Source organism: Bos taurus, chromosome 7 (assembly GCF_002263795.3).
Source record: "Bos taurus isolate L1 Dominette 01449 registration number 42190680 breed Hereford chromosome 7, ARS-UCD2.0, whole genome shotgun sequence".
Classification (NCBI taxonomy): domain Eukaryota; kingdom Metazoa; phylum Chordata; class Mammalia; order Artiodactyla; family Bovidae; genus Bos; species Bos taurus.
In genome coordinates this window covers 62,926,698-62,951,977 of record NC_037334.1, presented here as the reverse complement: position 1 = coordinate 62,951,977, position 25,280 = coordinate 62,926,698, and the positions used below count along the sequence as shown (strand labels likewise).

Below are 25,280 nucleotides of genomic sequence, written 5' to 3'. Positions count from 1 at the left end.
AATACCACACCACCTGACCTGCCTCCTGAGAAATCTATATGCATGTCAGGAAGCAACAGTTAGAACTGGACATGGAACAACAGACTGGTTCCAAATAGAGAAAGGAGTACATCAAGGCTGTATATTGTCACCCTGCTTATTTAACTTATATACAGAATACATCATGAGAAATGCTGGGCTGGATGAAGCACAAGCTGGAATCAAGATTGCCGGGAGAAATACCAGTAACCTCAGATATGCAGATGATACCACCCTTATGGCAGAAAGTGAAGAACTAAAGAGCCTCTTGATGAAAGCGAAAGAGGAGAGTGAAAAAGTTGTCTTAAAACTCAACATTCAGAAAACCAAGATCATGGCATCTGGTCCCATCACTTCATGGCCAGTAGATGGGGAAACAGTGACAGACTTTATTTTGGGGGGCTTCAAAATAACTGCAGATGATGACTGCAGCCATGAAATTAAAAGATGCTTGCTCCTTGGAAGAAAAGTTATGACCAACCTAGACAGCATATTAAAAAGCAGAGACATTTCTTTGCCAACAAAGGTCCGTCTAGTCAAGGCTATGGTTTTTCCAGTAGTCATGTATGGATGTGAGAGTTGGACTATAAAGAAAGCTGAGTGCCAAAGAATTGATGCTCTTGATCTATGGTGTTGGAGAAGACTCTTGAGAATCCCTTGGACTGCAAGGAGATCGAACTAGTCCATCCTAAAGGAAATCAATCCTGAATATTCATTGGAAGAACTGATGCTGAAGCTGAAACTCCAATACTTTGGCCACCTGATGTGAAGAACTGACTCATTTGAAAAGACCCTGATACTGGGAAAGATTTGAAGGTGGAAGGAGAAGGGGACAACAGAGGATGAGTTAGTTGGATGGCATCACCTACTCAATGGACATGAGCTTGCATAAACTCCAGGAGTTGGTGATGGACAGGGAAGCCTGGCGTGCTGCAGTCCATGGGGTCGCAAAGAGTTGGACACGACTGAGTGACTAAACTGAACTAAACTGAAGAGATCATGGGGCCATCTTGCATGCTGGCTGCTATGCTTAAAATCCTGTGTTCATCGTCTTCACCAGCCTGGAAAGGAACTCTCATCCCCATTTTGCAGATATAGAAACCAAGGCACAAAGGAATAAGTAAAGTTCCTTACTCATGGTCACACAGCTACTAAGTGCCAGAGCTGGGATCTGAAGCCAGGTCTCATTTTCAGAGATTACAATAAAGGAAGTATTGGTATAAATAACCTTTGTTTGAAACCAAAGGAAGAACCCAGGGTTCTTCAAGCAGCTGTATCAATTATCCATTCCCTCAACAAACTGTATTAAGCCCCTCCCCTGTGCCAGGCACTCACCTTTCCCTTTACTGGGGATGCAGCAGTGAACTGAATAGAACTCATGTTCTGGGAGCTTGCCTTCATGCCCTTGGTTTGTTAGATATCCTGGATATGGTAGGATGTTGAGCCCACATGGAGAGTCCAGAAACCTGAGTTCTCTTACTGGGCCAGCTTTAGCTCACTGGGAACCCAGGCAAATTCTCTCCCTTTCTGGGACTTAAGTGCTGCCTCTGAAGTACTTGGAATGCGACAGTGGTCTCTGTACTTCAGAATCACCATGGAAGCTTACTGGCGGTAGTGGACACCTCAGCCCTTTGGATTGCTGACCAGAACCCATAGTTTTTAATAAGCTCCCAGGTGATTCTAATGCAGGGAGTGATCTGATGCATAATTACGACCCCCAGATCAGCACTGCTCAGAGCATGCCTCCCCCCACTCCCCTGACCAGAGTTACTAGTGATCCTCAGACAACTGCACAGCTGAAAAACCAGGATGTTGAAGGTGAGACTAGAAACCCGCATTTTAAACTTCCTTCCCAGGTGATTCGATACATTGTGTGCCAGATACTGCTAAAAATTTTCTAGGGATTCTGTCCTTTAACACAACCACCTCTGAGATATAGAGAACCTGAGTTACTCCACTGTACAATTTAGTAGAGTGAGACTCGAGCTACTGATGAGTCTGATGACAGCCCGATCTTTCCTTTCTCTCTGCCCTCTGTCTTGGGGCCCTGAGTGGGCCTGCCTGCTAGTGGGTGTGGGGGTCCCTGTGCAGGACCTGGCTCATGGTCCCCTTTGTCTGTTTCAGAAGCACGAGTTCTCCGTGGATATGACCTGTGAAGGCTGCTCTAACGCAGTCACTCGAGTCCTCAACAAGCTAGGAGGTGAGTGAGTGGCCCTGGGTTGGGGATGGGGTGGGGAGACTGGTACACTTACATTAAATGAATGCAGGCATGGAGCAGGAGAATCTTGAGTTTAAGCTGATAATAACAGTGAAACCAAAACGTACTGAGTTACTTGGCATGTGCCAAGTACTCTGCTTCATGGCTTCTGTGGATCATGTCATTTAATCCTCACCACAACCGTTTCAGATAGTTTCTTTGACCATCTCTGTTGCGAGCAGGAGGGAACTGAAGTTCAGAGAGGTTGAATGATCTATTGGTATCACACAGCCAGTAAATGACTCAGCCAGTAAATCTGGCCTGGAGGAGCCCTTGCAGGACTAGTTACTATGTTACATTCATCTCCACTGTGGTAACTTTTGTTATGTGATACATTTGAGTGTCATTTTCTATTAAGATTTTAAAAGTTGTAACATTTTAAGAAACAAACTTTCAGTCAGTCATGCTGGCAGAACTTCTAAAGCACCCCTTTTGGGTGTATTTAGAAAACCATTCTACAGTCCCCTCACTTCTCATCTGCGGAAACTGAGGCCCAGAGTGGGCTAGGGTCTGGGGTTCCATGAGATAACAACAGAGTTGTAATCAGAGTCCTGGGGGCAATCCGTCTTTTAAGATTTTCATTTCTAAAACCCTGGATAATAAAACACCCAATTTTCTTTCTCTTTGTATTTATTTTTAATTGAAGGATAATTGCTTTATAATATTTTGTTGGTTTCTGCCATACATCAACATAAATTAGTCACAGGTATTCATATGCCCCCTCCTTCTTAAACTTTCCTCCCAACTCCCACTGTTTTTGTTGTTCAGTCATCAAGTCATGTCCGACTCTTCTCAACCCAATGGACTGTACCACACCAGGCCTTCCTGTCACTCATCATCTCGGGGACTCTGCCCAAGTTCATGTCCATTGAGTCAGACCTCCCACAATAATAACACCCAGTTTTCCAAGGGCTCTCATGGGGTTGTCATCTTGTTAGCACTTAAAACAGTTCTCTGAGCTATACTTTCCATCTGTGGAATGGGGATGTTGACACCAGGCCCCAGAGCAGGAAGTGACTTGCCCAGAGTCTCATAGTGAGTCCACAGCTAATTTCTAGACTATAAACTGGAACCTGAACTTGAAAAAATCTGAAGCAATGGAAAGAACTTGACCACTAACTTCCTGTGTGACCATGGCCTCCTCTTCTGGGGCCTGGCTTTCCCCAGCTGTAGTATGGGAATGTCAGTCTCTTAGCTTTGCTCTGGATGCTTTAAGGTGAAACTCCACGGCTTACCTGGTGGCTCAGTGGTAAAGAATATGCCTGCCAGTGCAGGAGACATGGGTTCGATCCCTGGGCTGGGTTGGGAAGATCCTACGTGCCACTGAGCAGCTAAGCTCGTGCACTACTAAGCCTGTGTTCTAAAACCCAGGAACTGCAACTACTGAGCCCATGTGCCCTAGAGTCTGTGCTCCACAAGAGGAGCTGCTGCAATGAGAAGCCTGTGCGCCGCAACCAGAGAGTAGCCCACACTCACCACAACTGGAGAAAAGCTCGCACAGCAACGAAGTTCCAGCGCAGCCAAAAATAAATGCATTTTTTTTCTTTTTTAAAAGAGTGAAACCCTGCTCGGAAGCCTCTGTATACAAGCAGCAGGTCTGGATGAAGTGAAGGCCAGCCTGCTTTCACTCTTGCCAGCTCCAGAACACCTGCCTGGGGACCTGGGTTGCTAGAAACACAGCTTTGAAACCCACTGGGTCTCATGATCCCAGAGTGTCTTCCAGCTCTATGATGCCACCAGAATATTTACTCTAAAGAGGAGGGAGGCCCTTCCGAAGCAAAAGACAAAACCCAGAGTGCAGCCAGGATGCACTGCCCTCCGCCCCTGGTGTCCAGTAGGTCCAGAGTCAGGTTAGGACTAAATCCTGTGCCATGTGCTTTTTGAGGTCCCTTCGCTGGTGTGCCCACAAGGGCTGGCTGACCCCAACTCCTTCATGTTTGATGGGGAGACTAGGGCCTGTGATGGGCAGGACCCAGCCGAGATCAGTGGTGAAGCCAAGCCTGGGACTCTGCCTTTGTTATTTCAACAAGACCCGTTTGTACCTACTCACATATGCCACCAAGGGTCCTTAAATGGACACAGCTCTTTAGGAGGGCAGTTCTGCAATATCTGTGAACATTTAAAGTACACCAATATTTTGCCCCACACTTTCCATTTTATGAATTCATGGTATAGAAATATTTTCACAAGTTTTATAAGATATGTTCAAGTATATCTACATTGTTTTGATCATAGTGAGAAATTGGAAGCAACCTCAGTGTCTTGTAGATGGGGACTGAGTAGATGGATGGTGTGTGTGTGCACAGTTGCTCAGTTGTGTCCAACTCTTTGTGATCCCATGGCCCGTAGCCCTCCAGGTTCCTCTGTCCATAAGATTCTCAAGGGAAGAATACCGGAGAGGGTTGCCATTCTCTGCTCCAGGGGATCTTCCTGATTCAGGGATCAAACCTGAGTCTCTTGTATCTCCTGCAGTGACAGGCAGATTCTTTACCACTGGGCCACCTGGGAAGCCCTGTGATACAGTAACACTGTGGGATATGGTGTGGCTGTCGAAAAGAATGAAGTAAGTCTCTATATGTGCTAAGATGGCAAGGTGTCCTGGACACTGGAAAGTGACATATAAGTAACTTGTTTACAGAGTATGATGCTACTTTGGAAAATAACTTTTCATTTGTCCATCAGGAGAAACACTGGATGGGTCCCTATTATTCAGTGATTCTTATAGGCAGGAAATAGTCGGGGGCCTTACACTTTCAAATTTTATTCAAAAATGCTTGTCTTTTTTTTTTTAATGGTGTGTCTGGGGACTTCCCAGGCAGTTCAGTGGTTAAGACTTCATGCTTCCACTGCAGGGGGCACAGGGTCGATCCCTGGTCAGGGAACTAAGATCCCACAAACCACAGAATGTGGCCAAAAAAAAAATTGGCATGTCTGTATTACTTTTGCAATTAAGAAAAAAAATTTTTTTACAACCCTTATTTAGAGGAGAGATAGACAAATTATAGCCTTTGGGCCCACAGTCTGTTATTGCATAGCTGAGAATGGTTTTTACATTTTTTCAGGCGTGTAAAACAATATGGGGCTTTCCAGGTGGCTCACGTGGTAAAGATCTGCCTACCAATTCAGGAACCACAAGAGAAATGGGTTCGATCCCTGGGTCAGAAAGATCCCCTGGAGAAGGAAATGGCAACCCACTCCAGATTCTTGCCTGGGAAATCCCATGAGCAGAGGAGCCTGGCAAGCTGCAATACATGCATTCGCAAAAGAGTCGGACACAAAAGCGAAAGTCGCTCAGTCATGTCCAACTCTGTGACCCCATGGACTATTCAAGTCATGGAATTCTCCAGGCCAGAATACGGGTAGCCTTTCCCTTCTCCAGAGGATCTTCCCAACCCAGGAATCAAACCCAGGTCTTCCACATTGCAGGTGGATTCCCTGCCAGCTGAGCCAGCAGGGAAGCCACAACAACACAAAACAATCTACAGAAGATGATGGGGCTGAGTCCATGCAGCTCACAGTTCCTAAACCATGGGCTCTCTGGCCCCGTTCAGAAGTTTGCCAATCCCTGGTCTAGAGGAGAGGGAAAGAGTGGGGTGAACAATTTAGGAGCCTGACTGGGTATATGTCTGTCTTCCCCACCCCACTTCCTGCAGGAGTTCAATTTGACATTGACCTGCCCAACAAAAAGGTCTGTATCAACTCTGAGCACAGCGTGGACACTTTGCTGGAGACCCTGGGGAAAACAGGAAAGGCTGTCTCCTACCTTGGCCCCAAATAGAGAGGCCCCGTCCAGCAGCCTGTAGGATGGACCAGCATGGGCAGGTGGGTAAGGCCCCGACATGGCCACCAAGTATATCATTACCTAATGCAAACCACAAGCTCAGGGACTCCTTCCAGTCTCCTGCGAGCAGAAAGAGCACTGCTTGATGTATCCCGGAGACCCCTCTATGACTTTGGGCTATAGTTTGTGATCAACAGGGTTTAAATGTAAGCATCTGGCCCTGGGCAGTGTGCCTTTTACTTTGGTAATATAATGGTCCCTTCAGAGGTATTATACTTCACTTACTCCCTAAGCTTTGCTCACTGACCAGGTAAGTGAATTCACCTTGGCTTCCATCCCCACTTAGAACTGTTATCAGCTTCCCAAACACGCCCTTTTCCCAGACTGGTGCAAAAACAAGTGTGATCAGTTTGGTAGCTTCTTAAAGCTTACTATATGACCCAGCCATTCCTTGCCTAGTATTTACCCAAGAGAAATGGGAAGCACTGTCCATACAAAGACTTGTAAATACTGGTAATGGCTTGACTTGTAATAGCCCAAAGCTGGAAACAACTCAGTGGCCATCACTAGGTGAGTAAACAAACTGTGGAATAGCCATGTAATTGAATACTATTGTCCACGCAACAACTTCAGTGAATCTCACATATAAAAGAAGTGAGTGAAAGAAGCCAAGAAAAGGAAACGTACTGTATGCTTTCATCTATGGAAATTCTAGAAAAATGAACACTAGTCTGGTGAGGGTATGGGGGTGTGTGTGTGTGTTAGTCGCTCGGTCGTGTCCAACTCTGCGACCCCTTGGACTGTAGCCCACCAGGCTCCTTTGTCTATGGGATTCTCCAGGCAAGAATACCGGAGTGGGTTGCCCTTTCCTTCTCCATGTGGGTGTATTCATCTGATAAGTTACAGATCATCACATTGTACACTAAAGTATAACACAGCCGTCAAAGGTGAAAAACAACAGAAACAAACCTCAGCAGCGTGTTTAAGCTGGCTGTTCCCTTTGATTTTACACAATCCAGAAAGGCAGGTGGCACCGTGCCAGCACCCTTCACTGTGGAGCCAGGGCAGACTTTAGTCATCCGTGCAGCGTTCCTTCCCTCTGTGCCCAGTCACAGCCTCAGAACCCTTCAGAGCACAGTCCTCCTAGGGGGCACTGCCCCTGTGCACCTTTAATGCGTGGATGACAACAATCACAACATCCCTAATGTCGGCCATGGCTCTCACTGTAATCAGGAAACACGAGGCCTGGAGAAGGGAAGTGACTTGACCAAAGCTTCACGCAGATGAGTGCCAGGAGCAGGCTGCAAGTCAGGTGTCCAACCGCCTGGCAGGCCACGGCAGTGACCTTCAGCCGCAGCCTCCTTCCTAAAGGTGGGTGTTGGAATCTGCGCCGTGGCGATGTCCTGTGTGTCTGGTGACATCATATGCAGATCAGGTGTGCCTGTCTTCCTCTTCCCCTTTCTGCCCACGGATACAACCATGTTCAGGAAGGAGCCCAGGGTGAATAATCAGTATTCCAGGGGTCTAGTTTTAGCTCTGTCCTCAGTTCACACTCTGACTTTGGACATTTGTCTTTTATTCCTGAGACCTAGTCCTCTCTCCTATAAAATGGGGCTGTAACCTCTACCTTGCTTTCCTGCCTTGTGGGGGTTGCTATGACATCCCTCTGAATATGAAGGACGCTCTTTAAAGGGAGAGTAATGTTTCCACCATACCAGTGTTCATCCAGAGAAGGCAATGGTGACCCACTCCAGTACTCTTGCCTGGAAAATCCCATGGATGGAGGGGCCTGATGGGCTGCAGTCCATGGGGTTGCTAAGAGTCAGGCACGACTGAGCGACTTCACTTTCACTTTTCACTTTCATGCATTGGAGAAGGAAATGGCAACCCACTCCAGTATTCTTGCCTGGAGAATCCCAGGGATAGAGGAGCCTAGTGGGCTGCCATCTATGGGGTTGCACAGAGTCGGACATGACTGAAGCAACTTAGCAGCAGCAGCTGTGTTCATCATGGTGGATCCTGTGTCCCTGGGGTTTTGAGAGGGAAGGGGGGACCCTGGGCCCCTCCATCTAACCTAAGTAGCCCTATTTTATATTAGGTAAAAGATTGTGTTTATACAAGTCTCTATTGCAAGGATGGATGGAGGAAGGGAAAAGTTACTCAGTGGCTCCACACATGTGGGAGCCCCAGTGTAGACACACTGAATTGGAAACTCCTGACTGAGCATGTAAATTTTAACTAAAAAATTAATACCTAGACTTCCCTGGTGGTCCAGTGGTTCAGTGGCTAACACTCTGCACGCCCAATTCAAGGGGCCCGAGTTCAATCCCTCATCAGGGAACTAGATCCCGCATGCTGCAACCAAGACCCAACACAGGCAAATGAATAAATTAAAAAAAAAAATATATATATATATATATAAAGTAAAACCTGCCAATTGTAAACCATGTATAGCTTAATGTGTGTTTTTTCTCATAGTAGGCTCTTCCTTTTAAACTGAGGTGAAATTCTCATAACGTTCAGCTCACCGTTCCTCACATGTGCCGCGCGTGGGCCTGTATAGTGTGTTCACAGTGTTGTGCCTCCACTCCAGTTTCAAAACTTTCATCACACTGGGAAGACTCCCTGTACCCACTGAAGCTCACACTCATTCCCCGATGCCTCCTCTCTCCATCCCCTGGCAACCACAAATCTGCTTTCTGCCCTTCTGGACGCACCTATTCTGGATGTTTCCTACAAAAGGAAACATTATATGACCTTTTGTGTCTGGCTTCTTTCACTCAGCATAATGTTTTCAGGATTCACTCAAGCTTAGCATGTACCAGTGCTTCATTCCTTTCAATGGCTAGATAGAACATTCTCATAGTAGTTTTCATAATTTATCTATTTTAGATTTTTTTTTTTAATTATAGGAACTGTCAAAACTATGCAAGTGTAGGCGTAAAATGAATCTCCACATGCCCGTCACCCAGATCCAACATTATCGAGTCATTGCCATCATCTCATCCACGGCCCACTCTCACCACCCCCATATTCACAGCAAATTCAGGCATCATAGTGTTTGGTCTGCACACCTGTCAGTAACGATGTGTAGTATGAAGAGGCTCCTGGAGGTTCATACCACAGCACTGGGTGAGAATCACTGATCAAGCCAGTTTTACTCCCACACACCAGGCAGCATCTGTCTCTGAGTCTGTTTTAAGAGGCTCCTCAGTGACTGATTCGAAGCCAGGTTCAGGAACCAGAGGATGAATATTTATTGGTTATTAGGTCTCCTTGATCATCTGGCTCTTAGCAGATTTGTTTGCTCATGGCTTTTTTTTTTGTTGCCATCCCAGTTAAGTTGAAACAGGGCAGAGGAAGAGCTCCAGCAGCCCTGCGAGAGCCTGGAAGAGGGCTTCAGCAGTGATCGGCTTAGCAAGGTCAAGGCATTCTTGTAGGAGCAGCGTGCAGGGCTGAACATGGGGTTCTAGTCCTACTCGGCACCTGGGTTTCCCACTTCACCCCTGCGACTGCCTCTTCGTGAATCTTTACTGCGTTTGTAATGTCTCCATGTGCACAGCAGATGGCATCAGTGTTCCACCTCACTTCTCATTTCTTCCAGGATGCTGATCCTCTCCTGCCCTCCAGACAGATCTAGGACCTGGCAATCCTGCTCAGCAATGGTAGTTCCTGCGGAGACCCTCATTTGTCCTGCTCCTCTGTAGCTTCCCTGCAATAAAGTCAAGCCAGTTTTGCTGGTGATACTGTCTCTTGCCTGGTCTTGTCACTTGCTTACATGCTGTGCTGCTCACATGTTGCTGTGAAGGAAATAACTACAGTGCTTCCTTGGGTTGGCGTTCTGACAGCTCCCAGGTCCAGTGGATCCTGAATCTTGGCTGTGTGAGCTTTTGCAGATCACTCACCCTCTCTGGGCCTCACTTTTCCTCATCTATAAGTGAAGGTGTTGGGTTTGGTTGGTGATCCTCTTTCTTTTCACTACTTTCTTAGACTCCATATGTTGAAAAACTTGTCTGTCAAGTGAATGCATTTAAGGGATGTAAAATTGTATGGTAATGGGAATAATGATGGGAAGATGTGCTTGTATATCAGAATAATGGGAAGAGAGAGACTGTCTGGGGTAGAGTCCAAGCTCCACATCTCCCAGCTGGGCCACGTAATCTCTTGGTGTCCACAGGCATAAAATGTGGTAACAGCATCTCTTGCAAATGGTGGTTGTGGGGATTAAATGAGATGACTCATGTAAATCACTTAGAGAGTGCTTGCCAGTTAGAAATCACTCAGTGAACATTCTCTATTCACGTACATTTTTTTGATGTGTATTTAATTAATCAAATATCTATAGAGATGGCAATTAGAATCCCAGTCAACCTAAAAGTTAGTGCCTCACAGAGTTGATTCAGTTATATCAAAACAAAGGGAATGTTTTCGTTTGTATAGCTTTATTTACTTTTTTAAAAATACTTTAAGGCAGCAGCTCTCAAACTGTTTTATCTCAGGACCCTTTTACACGCTTGAACATTTCTGAGTGTCTCAAAGAGTTTATGGTTATGTGGGTTATGCCATGGTAGAAATTAAAACAGGAATGTTTGAAACAGAAGAATATATAAGCACATCTCCCATGGGCCACTGGGGCGAGATGAGGTCATCGCACAGCATTTAGATCCTGGAAACTTCACTGCATGATTGTAAGAGAAAGGGGAAAAAAGGCATCTTGTGGGAGCAGTTTTGACCTGGCATTCCTACTGAAAGGTCTTGGGAACCACATCACTGCTTTGAACAGTGACCTGAGATGAGACCTGGCTCTGCCTTCGGCCACCTGTGATCTTGGAGCAGTCACTCCATCTGTCCCAGAAGTAGTTTCCTCATCTGTACAGCGCACAGTATCTGCACCCCCGGGGCCTTAAGTAAAACTCTGCCAGCTCTAAACTGTGTGCTAGTGTAATTCTGGCCCATTATGAGAGTATTAAAACAAGTCTCATCCAATTCTGCCTTTGTGGTCCCTCAGGGGCACAGGGCCTCTCCCAGCCTTCCCGGTATCTAGGTGTCTTGGCCACAAGATGGTGCTATTCTTTGGCTTTGACCATCCACAGAGATGTTGAAGACCGTTTCTGTGGACTCTGGGAGTACAAACTTGAGTTTTTCCATTTTCACAGTTTCCCAGGAGACCTGGTTGATGCTGGCTGGCCCACTGGGAACGCCCAAGGATGGAGACACTGGTGCCTCTTGGGGCAAGTGGTCCTTGGAGGAGTTCCTTTGCTTTGACTCTTCTCCACCCTACCACTCCCTGCTGGAATCCAGGTTTCCAGCTGAGGCCCTAGGTTTTGGTCTTTAATGCCCCAAGCAGCAGGAGCCAATGAGATCCCACAGCAGGATGTGTGTGTGTGTTGTGGGGGGAGCAAATGTGTCCACATGTCACCCCGGTGCTTGCCCCAGTGCCTGACCCCAGCCCACCTGCCCAGCCTTCCCAGCCCTCTCTGCAGCCAGCTGCATCTCCCAGCTGCCTTGCTTTTGTTCACACTGCCTCAAGATGGAATGATCTCGCCCGCCTCCCCACCACCGCCTGTCTCCAAGTACAAATTCCTTTCCCTCCCTTGCATACCACAGCCTCCAGGAAACCTCCACAACTGGAAGTAATTTATATCTCCTCTTGGCCCTCCCAGCATTTATCCTCCTAGCTTCAGGGCTGAGGCAAAGCTTTTCATCCACGTGTCTTTCCTGTCCTCAAGATCAGGCCACACATCTGTTCCCTCAGTGCAGAAAGCAGGCACAGTGGGGATATTTGATTGGATGTGTAATGGCTGCTATTTGGGGGCTTTTTATTGTGCATCCTGCCCTTATGTTTATGTCAGTCTTTTTTTTTTTTTTTTTTTATCTTTTAATTGAAGGATAATTGCTTTACAGAATTTTGTTGTTTTCTGTCAAACATTAGCATGAATCAGTCACAGATGTACATAGGTCCCCTCCCTTTTGAACCTCCCACCCATCTCCCGTCCCATTCCCACCCCAGAGCCCCTGTTTGTTTCCTGAGACATACAGCAAATTCCCATTGGCTATCTATTTTGCATAAGGTAATGTGATTTTCCATGTTACTCTCTCCAAACACCTCGCCGTCCCCTCCCCTCCCCTCTCCCCATGTTCATAGACTGTTCTCTGTATCTCCACTGCTGCCCCATAAATACATTAATCTGTACCATCTTTCTAGATTCCATATATATGTGTTAGTTTACAATTTTTATCCTTCTCTTTCCGACTTAATTCACTCTGTAGGATAGGCTCTAGGTTCATCCACCTCATTAGAACTGACTCAAATGCATTCCTTTTTATGGCTGAGTAATATTCCATTGTGTATATATCCCACACCATCTTTATCGATTCATCTGTCAATGGACATCTAGGTTGCTTCCATGTTCTAGCTATTGTAAATAGTACTACAATAAACATTGGGGTACATGTGTCTTTTTCAATTTTGGTTTCCTCAGGGTATATGCCTAGGAGTGGGATTGCTGGGTCACATGGTGGTTTTATTCCTAGTTTTTTAAGGAATCTCCATACCGTCTTCCATAGTGGCTGTATCAATTTACATTCGCACCAATGGTGCAAGAATGTCCCCTTTTCTCCACACCCTCTCCAGCATTTATTGTTTGTAGACTTTTTGATGATGGCCATTCTGACTGGTGTGAGGTGATATTTCATTGTAGTTTTGATTTGCATTTCTCTAATAATATGACATTCATTTGTATCTGGTCCCTGTAAGACAGTGGACCAGGACAGACTCAGACATGGTAGATGTGTAGGAGGCATCCTTTGAGTTAACCTTACAGAGGCAGAAATTACCTGGTCCAATCCTTTTAGCAGGTTTATATTTTTGTAAAAGGTCCCTGTGTGAATACAGAAGTCTGGAGCCCCTCTTGGGGCTCACTATTCCAGGCTCCCGTCACCTTTGCCTCTGTCCACCTTCCCCCCGTGTCCTCCATGGCCAAAGCCTTACCTTTTCCAGGGCTGACATCCCCAGGGCTGGAGAGAAGCCGCACAAGCCCTGTGGTGCTGGAGGCAGAGCCCGGGCAGGGTCCAGTGCTGGACTTGGGAGAGGGTAGCAGAGGGTCCACAGAGGGAGCCCCTCGACCCTGAGCAAGCTTGAGCAAGTCATCTCCTATCCATGTCTCCTGCTAAACACAGGTTTTCGACTTTTTTTTTTAAACAACTTTAATGAGGTATAACTTCATTTGATAAATGGCACACAACTTAAGCCTATATATAATATTAAAGGATATACAGACACACTCATGAAACTATCACCACAATCAAGAGAGTGATGTTCATCACCTGGGAAACTCTCATCAGACCCCTTAGTAATCCTCCCACCCCTCCCTCCACCCCCAAGTAACCACCAATCTGCTTTCTGCCGCTATCAATCAGTTTTCAGTTCCTAGACTTTTCTATAAATACAGTCATACAGAATAGACTCATTTCTGTCTGGCTTTTCCCACTCACCACAGTGACTTTGAAATTCACTCATGTTATTGAGGTCTCAGTAGTTTATTTCTTCCTATCACTGAGTAGTATGCCATTGTATGGCCATACCACAAAGTATTATTCATTCAACATTGATGGACACTGGACTTGTTTCCAGTTTTTTAAACTACTCTCTGGTGCCGGTCCGGTTCCACAGTGGCTCCACAGGGCACAGGAGTGTGCCAAACCAAGGCAGATGCCAAACCAAGGCAGAAGCCAAACCAAGGCAGCTTAACATAGTTTTACCTACCCAGCTCCCTCCTAGAGCCCAGAGGTATTGAGCCACACTCAGGACTTGAGCAGATCTGGGTGCAAATTCTACATCCACTACCTACTAACTGCATGGCCTTGAGGGAAAAGTAATGGATTCTTTTGTGCAACTCACTTCCTCATCTGTAGAACACGGATCATGATATATCTACCTCAGCTGGCTATTGTGAGATTATACAAGGTGGCTTACGTAAGACTCTGAGACTGAAATAGGAGTGTCTAATGCTTGATAGTGGCATTCCACAAATCAAGTCTTTTGAACAAAAAGTTTCACCATTATACAATTTGAAGTTTGAAAACTAGAATTTGCAGATCTACAGGTCTGGGTCCTTTCAACCCTGCAGACTATGAGAAGGAAAAATGGACCCTCAAGCATGGCACTGAGTGGGAGGAGAGCGGTGGTTGTTCAGGTCACAGCCCTCTCCGTGGCATTCTCCTTTAATTAGGGATGGTCTCTTCAAAAACACAAGCCTGTAATTTCTGGGGAGTGTCCCACAGAGCTGCTTTTAGGTTTCCATGTCTTTAGGGGCTGTGGTCACTTAGTTTAAGTGGATGAGAGAGCTTGGGGAGCCTATCTGCTCCCCAGGAAGGGATAGGTCTACAGATCTCAGACTGCCAGTCAGAACTTTGAAAGAGAATATCAAAGCCTCTGGAAACAAGGATGCCATCCCTCACTGGTCTGCTCATCCTGGGCTCCTAGCATCCTAGTCCTTTTAGGACTAAAAATCCCCAGGCAGCTAGAAGCCAGCTGGATCTTAGATGAGAATGCAGGCTCTGTAGACAAACAGATGGGTTCAGTGCCAGCCTGGCTGTTGCCTGGTGGCATGAGCTTGGGAGGTTGCTTAACTGTCCTCAGGATCTCAGTTTTCTCATCTGTAAAATAATAACTATGCCTTTTTCTCACAGTGAAATGAGATGATGCAGGCACACGGTGGGTGCTCAGCCTGACTACTGTTATCATCATTGCAGGGCTTTGGGGAAGAAGACCTGGCTGGTTGTCCAGTCCAATGTCCACACACACCCACCCTGCCTCCCCCCGACAGTGGGGCCCCAAGTCTTGGCCTGCACACCAGCCCTGAGAGAGAGGTCTACAAGCAACTGGCTCAACTCCAGACAGCTCTGGGAGGCGGGGAAATTCTGGTGTTGAGCCCACACACACCTCCCCAGCACTTCTCATAATGGAGGCTAGATATATCATGACACTCAGGCATCAGTCCAGCCCCTCCCCATGGTGGTGCCTCAGAGGCAGAACACACTCCCTTACCCATTCCTACTCCCATCCCTGGCCCACCCCCTCAGCTCTTCCTCGGGGACACAGCTGGAGTCATCAGACCACCTGGTCACCAGCCTCCTTGTTAATGCCGCCCCTCCCTTTTTTTTTAGCTGTACCTCAGGGCAGGTAGGATCTTAGTTCCCTGACAAGGAATTGAACCTGTGCCCCCTACAGGGGAAGCATGGAGTCTTAACCACTGAACTTCCAGGGAAGTCCTCGTTGATGCCCTTTTGATAGTGGAAGCTGAGAAAACCCAAGAAGGCCAAGCAGCCCTGAGCCCCCACTGCTGCTAGGCCCACTCATACGGTTCCTGGCACCCGGCACATGTGCCACCCCACCCGACTTGACTTGATTCCCACCCCACTTCGCTTGACATTTTGGGGAGTGTGTTCCTGAATCCTATGGCTCCATAATAGGTCTGAGGCTACCTGGTCAGGCCGCCACCCATCTCAGACCTGACCCCTCCCCAGCTCCGTCACTGCCCCTCCCAGGGTCCAGTTTGGAAACCATCCTCCCTTAAGTGCCACTGACGGGTATCTAACTCCTTTTTTTCTTTTCTTCCTTCTGGTCTAAACAGAAGCTGTGGTTTCCTCTGTATTCCTGGTAATTAGAGAGGCCAGAAAAGCCACTGAGATGGTAGGAAGGGCTAGAGGGAGAGGTGGAAGGTTAGAGGCTGGGGGAGCAGCCCGGAACCTCTAAGAGCTTCAAGTGCCCTCCAGCGCTGTGAGACAAGCTCCCCAGACCCTTCCACCACCACCTCCTGCCTCTGCCTCCTCCTCACACCAAACTCCAGAGGTGGCAGAGGCCTTGAGGAATTCTAGAATGTTAGAACTGGACAGCTCTTTAGAAAGAAAAACTCCTACTGCCTCATAATGGAACTATGTAAGTTGTGATGGTGATACAGAATTAAAACCATCTTATTTATAAATCACTCCCTGCATTATAATCTCTACATGATGAAGAAAGTCTGTGTAACGTTTTGGTGTATTTCTTTCTACATCTTTTGGTGCTTATTTAAATATTTATGTGTATGCATGCTCAGTTGCCCAGTATGTCCAACCCTTTGCAACTGTAGCCCACCAGGCTCTTCAGTCCATGGGATTCTCCAAGCAAGAATAATGGAGTGGGTTTCCAAATCTCCCTCCAGTGGATCCTTCCAACACAGGGATCGAACCCACATCTGATGCATCTCCTGCATTGCAGGCAGATTCTTTACCACTGAGCTACCAGGGAAGCCCTATATATATATATATGAACATAAAAGGCAATATACTGTAGTGTTTCAAACTCAGGCTCTGCAATTAGACTGTGTGGGTTTAAATCCCAGCTCCATATCTACTGGCAAATTATTTAACCTACCTAGTTTATTTCTTTAACCCTCTCTAGTTTCAGTGCACAGGTTTCTCATTGCAGCTGCTTCTCTTGTTGCAGAGCATGGGCTCTGGGATGCCATGGGCTCAGTGGTTGCAGCTCCTGGGCCCTAGAGCACAGTCTCAGTAATTGCAGCGCACGGGCTTAGTTGCCCTGCAGCATGTGGGATCTTCCTGGATCAGGGATCAAGCCCATATCCCCTGCATCGGCAAGTGGATTCTTTACCCCTGAGCCACCAGGGCAGCCCTCAATAATCATTTTAATAATTTTATTGGTGCTGATGTTTTGTAACCTGCTTCTTTCACTAAGTAGTTTCCATGGACACATTTTCATCCTGGATGTATTATCTGTGGTTGCTTCTTCACTACAATGGCTGAGTTGGATAGTTGCAACAGAGATTGTCCACAAAGTCTAAAGTGTTTACTATCTTGCCCTTTGCAGAGAAATTGTATCAATCCATGGACTAGATCAGTAATTTCAAACTGTGTTCTATGGAAACCCAAGGTTCCTACAGGTGCCTCAGGGGAAAGAGAAATAGATGGTGAGGTTCTAGGCCCCCAGCACCTTTCTATCAAGATTGATTCTCTTGGGACTTCCCTGGAGGTCCAGTGGTTAAGACTCCATGCTTACATTGCAGGAAGCATGGGTTCAATCCCTAGTTAGGGAACTAATTTCCCACATGCTATGATGAAACTAAAAAATAAAATAAAAAATGACTGATCCTCTTATTTGTTAAGATTAACCACCTCACACCAGTCAGATTGCCCATCATTAAAAAGTCTACAGGGGCTTCCCTGGTAGTCCAGTGGTTAAGACTCTGCATACCAATGCGGGGGACACAGGTTCAATCCTTGGTCCTGGAACTAGGAACTCACATGCCATGGGGCAACTGAGTCCATGCACCACAACTACTGAGCCTCTGCTCTAGAGCCTGCAAACCACAACTACTGAAGCCCTAGAGCCCATGCTCCACAAGAGAGCCCGCTGCAATGAGGAGCCTGCACACAGCAACTAGAGAGTAGCCCGTGTGCAGAAACAAAGATCCAGTGCAGCCATAAATAAATAAATGTTATTTTTTAAAAGTATACAAATGCTAGACAGAGTGTGGAGAAAATGGAACCCTCCTACACTGTTGGTGGGACTGTAAATTCATGTAGCTATGGAGAAAGTATAGAGGTTCCTCAAAAAATCAGAGTTGCCATATGGTTCAGCAATCCCACTCCTGAGCATATACCCAGACAAAACTATAATTCAAAAAGATACATGTTCCCTTATGTTCATAGCAGTATTATTCACAAGACATAGCCAAGACATATCCAAAAAAATGTCCATAGACAGATGAATGGATGAAGAAGATGTGGAATATATACACAACAGAAAATTACTCAGCCATAAAAAGGAATGAAATAATGCCATTTGCAGCAGCATAAATGAATCAGGAGATTATCATACTGAGCAAAATCAGAAAGAGAAAGACAAATACCATATGCTATCACTTACATGTGGAATCTAAAATGAACAATATATATGAATAAAATGAACTATCAAATGAACATATCTATGAAATAGAAACATAATCACAGATATATACAACAGATTTGTGGTTGCCAAGGATGAGGGTAGGTGCGGGAGTGAGGGATTGGGAGTTTGGGATTAGCAGATGCAAACCACTATACGTAGAAAAAACACAGGTAAACAACAAGGACTGACCGAATAGCACAGGGAAATACACTCAATATCTTGTAATAGCCTATAGTGGGAAGGAACCTGAAAAAGAATATATATCTATATAACTGAAGCACTTTGCTGTGCACTTGAAACTAACAAACATCGTAAATTAATTACATTTCAAACATATGCTATGCTGTGCTAAGTCACTTCAGTCGTGTCCGACTCTGTGTGACCCCATAGACGGCAGCCCACCAGGCTCCTCCGTCCATGGGATTTTCCAGGCAAGAGTTACTGGAGTGGGGTGCCATTGCCTTCTCCAACATAAATTGGCAAAAAACAGAAAGTGTTCTGTGTGACAGTAAAGGAGAAAGACACAGGAAGAAAACTATAAGTTTTTCTATACAACCACATATGGCAAAACATTAAGATTTGTTAAAGCCAGCAGGTACATACAAAGATGTTAACTTACTATTCTCTAAACTTTCTTTGTGTGCTTGTAATAGCTCATAAATTAAAAGAAAAAAGATGATATATAAACGTGGAGAACACTGCCAACAGTTCAACAGGATATACAATGAAAAATGAACATCCAGTTCATCTTAGATCTGTGGTTCTCTTTCTTGGGGGCACTGATTATCACCAATTTCATAAGCATCTTTCAGGAATAGTCTGCAAATGCAAGCTTTAAGATCCAAAAGAGTAACTCCACTGGGAACAATCATCCTTACATGCATGGACATCTGATCCCATTCCTCACATGGGAAGCAGCCTGAACACCAAGGTCTTCCACTTGGAGAGTCTACCTTGTGACTCTTTACTTTGGACATTGACTGGAAACCACTTTTCATTCTCTCTGTAGTGGACCCAAACCCATCCAGTGCATCTTTTCCAATTGGTGACTTTGTGGGCCTCTCTTGTTAACCAGAGTCAGCTTCTCTGGAGAATGACTGCTTATCTCTATGACATACCCTCCCAAGGACCCCTGGGGCTTCCCTGGTGGCCCAGTTGGTAAAGAATCTGCCTGCAGTGCAGGAGGCCACCTGCAATGCAGGAGATGCAGGTTCAATCCTTGGGTCAGAAGATCCCCTGGAGAAGGGCATGGCAACCCATTCCAGTATTCTTGCCTGGAGAATCCCATTGGCAGAGGAGTCTGGTGGGCTACAGTCCATGGGGGTCACAAGAGTTGAACACGACTTAGTGACAACTACCAAACCACCAAGGACCCCTAGAATGAAAATTTTGTATGCCAAGCAACCTGTATTTTAAGTCACCTGTGAAGCCTATATTTTAAGTCAGACCCTCCCAAATATATTCTCAAAACTTGGTAAGAATCATTCCAGCCATTTTACAGTGGGGTACACAAATAGACAAGAAGTCATAAACTTCATTTTTATATTATACAGATAAGTCCTTTACTGTTCTCTGATGCTGAACTTTAGGAAAAACAAAAGAGAAAAACATATAAAATGGGAACATACTTAGCACAGTATTCTGTACTTTGGCTTTTTTTTTTTGCATTTCACAGCATCTTACAATGATTCCACATTTCATATTAATCCACATAGTTTTGCCCTTCTATTTATAAAACAAATATTGGTTCAATTTTATTTGTGAATATACTGGGGGCTAAAATTGGTAATGATCTTATTCTTTCTAAAACAGTCTTAACTTGCTGAGTATAGGAGAATGACTTCATCTCCTTGCCTGAGATTTTTTTAGTTTTACCACTTAACATCCTGTGTCCTGGGAAACCCCTCAGTTCTGGGTGAACTGGGATGTTTGATCATCATATTTAAGTACCATAAAAATATAAGACAATTTTGAATAGGTATTGGTCCATTATAGCAATGTGAGCGGTAATCTTCATTTTTGCCCCCAGATTAAATTATCAACCAAACATTTTCCATAAGGAGGAAGGATTTTCCTAGCACTTTTGTCATTATCATTGGGAACTGCCTCATGTTGTTAGGGGGCTGCATAATATTCCATTGAATGACTTCACCATAATTTTATTAAACCCATTCCCTCCCAATGGTCATTTCATTTCTTTCCAGTGTTTTGCTGGAATAAACAAGCCTGCCATAAATGTCCTTATTTATCTGTTTATAAACTGGTAAATTCTTCACAATAATTTGTTTTGGAAATAAGGTTTTCCTGCTAAAAACAAAACTCCAAAAGCCACAGGATTAAAGACTCTTTCATCCTGGGTCTCCTGCGAGTCTCTTTTTCTTCAGGTGACTGGGCTGACGATGAGTTAAAAATGAGTGGGCAGCCAAGGCCCCAAGAAGGAAGCCCAGGCAAAGGGAAGGCTTCCTGGTGGGGCAGGACAGAGGAAAACAGCCCAGCACTGTGGTTCCCAGCTTGGAGCTGGTGTTTATCAAGGCGGGTGGGAGAGGAGCTGGCCAGACTTGGAGGGGTCCAGTGTTGGCTGGGAGAAGGGCCAGGAGACTGGAGCCATTCAGCCGTGTTCTAAAAAGAGCAGGGAGAGGAAGGAAAAACAAGCCCAGACACACACTGGGTGGCTGCCGGCTGGCCAGGGATCTTGGTACAACAAGCCAGGTGCCAGGCGTTGAGGCCAAGCCAGTGAGAACCCACCCCAGACTAGGTAGGTTGAGGTCAGTTCCACAACTGCTTCTTGGGTCTGTTAGGAATGGGTTTTTACAGAATATGGGATAATTCTGTACTTTTCCAGAAAGATGAGCTACCTGGGCCAGAAGGGTGCATTTCTAGCCATGTTGTATATGGGATCCATGTGTATTAATGCATCCTTTATCCCTCAAAGGAGGTCAGCATCATTGGCCATGGTGTTAGTGAAACACAAGAGCCAAAAGTCAAAAAAGTTTGGGAAATTCTAGGTCAGTCAAAATCAAGTAAATTCTCTAGTCTGGGAATTCACAGAGCCTTCAATATACTGATACCATAATTCATGGATTTTCCAAAAGGAGAGATTGTGTTGTTTTCAAAACTTGGAGTCCTCAGAACACAACTCTACCCCCAAACATGGAATATATAATAACATCTTTGCTAAACTTTGATTGCTAATTTTAATCCATAGGATAAGGCAGAAGCCAATAAGCCGATCCTTAAACATCCAAAAACCTAGGAGAGAGAGGACTGTGGAGTCTGGCCAATATGAGATGCTGTCAGGTCCTACGTGAAAGCACAAGGGGCACTTTTCACCATGTAACATAATTGACTTTCATGAGCACAAGGGATTCCCTGGAATTCTGATTTGGGCATAGCCCCATGCAGATCACAACATTTGATTGAATATGGCAGAAGATCTCGGGTTTGCTCCAGCCTGCATCTCACTCCTATTGGTTCTAGAGACTCAGCAATACACTTAACCACAGTGCTTTCTGAGGACCTTTGTGTACCAGGGTGGGTGCACACAGCACCATGGGAGAGATGCCCTATGCTGGGTTCTGAGAAATGCTGAGATCACTTCATCCAATTAGCATCCCCACTGCATGGCTCTGTGTCTGTGACTCCACCTTTGCTGATGGATCCTTCAAGGTTCAAATGCAAAGCCATCTGGGGAGAACCACTGGCGGCCTCTCTGCCCTGAGATCTGAGTGGAAAGAGCCAGATTTGGTGCTGGTCAAGGATGAAATGCCCTGTACTAAACAGACTGTATTTGCAAATCTTTCCTATCCTTGAGTAACTAGGTAAGGCTGATACCTTGTATCAAGGGCCCCTTCCCCTAGAAAGAATTAGAAAATGAAATGCTAAGGTGTCAGAGAAAGTCTTAGTTTTCTCTGCCACTAATTTGCTGATTGATATTAGAAAGTCCTTTCCCCTCTCTGAACTTCATGTTCTCCCTCTGTGAAATGAGGTGGTCACACTATTTCCATTATTTTCTAACTTTTGACCAGAGGAAGACTTTGATCAAACAAAGTCTTAAACTTTATCCTGTATATTGGGTTGGCCTGAAAGTTCATTTGGATTTTTCCATAACATCTTATGGATATTGTGCTTTTAGGAGCAAAGAGGTTGCTGTGATTGAGTCAGAGCATGTGGAGTTCTTCTGTATGACTGCAAAATTATATTTCCTGACCCGAGTGGTAGTTACAACTGGCGGTTTCCTTGGAGAAGGAAATGGCAACCCACTCCAATATTCTTACTTGGAGAAGGAAATGGCAATCCACTCCAATATTCTTACCTGGGAAATCCCATGGACAGAGGAACCTGCAGGCTACAGTCCATGGTGTCATGAAAGAGTTGGACATGACTTAGAGACTAAACAAGCACTAACTCCAAAATAAAAGTGGCTTGGGAATTTCCTGGCAGTCCAATGGTTAGGGCTCTGTGCTTTCATTGCCAAGGACCTGGGTTCAATCCCTGGTTGGGGAACTAAGATCCCACAAGCCGAGCACCAAAATATCAAAAACAACAACAATAAGAAAATAAAAGTGGCTTAAATATGACAGGATAAAGCGTCTGCCTATAATGCAGGTAGACAAGGGTTCAATCCCTGAGTCGGGAAGATCCCCTGGAGAAGGAAATGGCAACCTACTCCAGTACTCTTGCCTGGAAAATCCCATAGATGGAGGAGCCTGGCAGGCTACAGTCCACGGGGTCGCAGAGTTGGACATGACTGAGTGACTTCACTTTAAATATGACAGAGGTTTATGTCTCCTTCGTATAAATGAAATCTGGAGATAAACAGTCCAGGAACTCAATATAATCAAGTTAAAACTAAATGATCATCATGGCTGACTCTTTGCAACCCCATGAACTGTAGCCTGCCAGGCTCCTCTGTCTATGGAATTCTCCAGACAAGAATATTGGAATGGGTTGTCATTCCCTTCTCCATGGGATCTTCCCAACCCAGGGATTGAATCCAGATCTCCTGCACTGCAGGCAGATTCTTTACCATCTGAGCCACAAACAGGCAGGTAAATGAAATGATCATCAATGACCCAAGATCCCTTCTCTATTTTTTCCCATCATCTTCAACATGAGACTTCCAAGTCCAAGGTAGCCGACTGAGCTTCAGCATCATGTCCACACTACAGCCAGTGAGAAAAGGGAAGAAGAGCATAGACCCTCACATAAAAAAAAACACCCAGAAGTAGCACTCACAACCGTTACTTATATCCCACTAACCAAAACTTCATTACATGGCCTTACCTAGCTACAAGGGAGGCTGGGAAATGTGGTGTTTAACCTGGGTGACCATGGACCCCCCCGCAACACCCACACCAACTGAAGTTTCCACAACAAAGAAGGAAGGGTAGATTTAGGGGACAATATCAGTGGACTCTGCCACAACATACTAATGAATTTTCCTTTCTGATGTGTTGAAAGTTACGGGTGACCAATATTGGTGTCTTCGTTGTTTTCCAGTCACAGTTTTAAATACAAATTTTGAGGTATACAAAAGGAGATGAATATTAACAGTTTGTGGAACTGTGGAAGCTCCCACAGAACATGGCTTAAAAACCCCTGAACTAGAAACTCCCTAAGAGATTTTCCAGCACTGACATTCTAGAATTCTATGAAAGCCCTGCCCCGTTCCATGAGCGAACAGTGGGCTTTCTCTCTGGGGACTGGCAGGGGACTTCTTGTTACCTTCAGGACTGAGAATTGTACTGTTTGTTTCTTCTGAGTCAGCATAGCCCCAGCCAAATATCTTGAAAAGCTCTCTGTCATTCAGTAGCCTTCCCTCTTGGGCTGGTAGTTCCCTAGAGGAGGTGTAGTTTACTGAGGCATTGATAACTCAGTGTTTCAAAGCCAGGGCAGCTTCTTAGCAGGGAATGGCTCAGACTTTCCGTCAAGAGTTTCAGAGATCTTTAGAGTAGAGAGACCTATTTTTTGGTTCAGCTCTTTCATTATTTCAGAGAAGGAAGAACTGATCCAGAGAGGCTCAGAGATTTAGTGAACATCATCAGCATCTTGATAGCAGGGCTGGGTCACATACTAACTTGTCCTGATGCTTTCCATGAACTGTGATAGCTTGAATTTAATGTACACTTTCTATGTGCCAGGCTCTGAGCTAAGCACATTACTTGCTAATATAATATCCTCCTGCGCCAGAGGCTTTTAATCCATTCCAGAGACACAGGAGGGAAGGGATGAGGTCACGGGACTGAAAGACTTGGTATCTTAGAGAAGGTTCTAGAAAAACCCAGGAGCCAAGTATTATTTCCTGACTCTGACCACATTTCTGAGAGGAATGTTGTGGGGTTTGGGACGGCTGCGCAGCCTGTTGCGAGGGTGGTGGGGCTGGAGCAATGAAAGGGGATCAACATAGCTGACCTGCCTCTGTGAGAGCATAACCCTGGAAAATTCCAAAGCTTCGAGCAGCCTAGTCTGGGCAGAGCCACTATCGAAGAAAACAAAGTCCCTCCACCACCAGTCATTTAAAAGCTCTATAATCTTTACTTTATATCTCTAAGAGCATTATAAAGGATCTAGTTAATTAATCTAATTAACTAATCCATTCCTGTCCCCTTCAAATTCTCTCATCGTCTCTGCTCGACTGCTAGGAAAATACAAAACCCTGCACCTGGCCTTGTAAATTTTTGTCTCTTTCTTCCTATTAATGAAAAAAAAGAATTTTTTTAGAACTTTTAACTTTGAAATAATCATAGATTCATAAGAAGCTGCAAGGTAGTAGCAAGAGTACTCAGAGGTCCCTGTACTCTCTACCCAGTTCCCCCAGTGGTTACTCCTCATGTAACACTTTCATGTTACATCTTCCCAGCTCATCTAACCCTTGCAACAACTCTATGAGATGACTCTTACAATGATCATTTTACACAGGAAGAAACTGAGTCTCGAGAAATGAAATACATTGCTCAAGATCTCCAGCAATTTGGTGCAGAATCAGGACTTCGATTCGGATTTTCTGACTGTAAAGTTGGCACATGCTCACATGAAGTCTTTTTCTCCCTCCAACTTCTCCCTGACCCTCCCCAGGAAAGAGGAAAAGTCCAGAACAGAGAGGCCCAGCCCCCAAAGAATGCAGTTCTTCACATGTCTCAGGAGTGGGAGGGCCAACTGCAGTTTGCTAAAAGTTGGAGGAGCCTCCCCTACATAGCTTGGCTGTAGAGTCATCAGAATTATGTGCATGACCCAGACAGTGGCCCCAGACGCTGTTTCAGTTCCTTTCCAAAGCT

The 25,280-nt window shown here is 45.4% G+C and overlaps 1 protein-coding gene across 4 annotated transcripts in view; it reads left to right on the top strand.

Annotated features, from left to right (window-relative positions):
* The window catches only part of ATOX1 (antioxidant 1 copper chaperone), a 50,655-nt gene that overhangs the window by 5,560 nt on the left and 19,815 nt on the right, over nt 1-25,280 (top strand). Inside the window, exons 2-5 of one of the 4 annotated variants that reach the window (XR_003035401.2) lie at nt 2,143-2,218; nt 5,929-6,097; nt 7,290-7,427; nt 9,661-9,800. Coding sequence is in view for 3 of the 4 variants with exons in the window: in XM_005209648.5 (XP_005209705.1) it covers nt 2,143-2,218; nt 5,929-6,053 (201 nt within the window). In the remaining variant the exon portion in view is untranslated. 4 annotated transcript variants of the gene reach the window in all.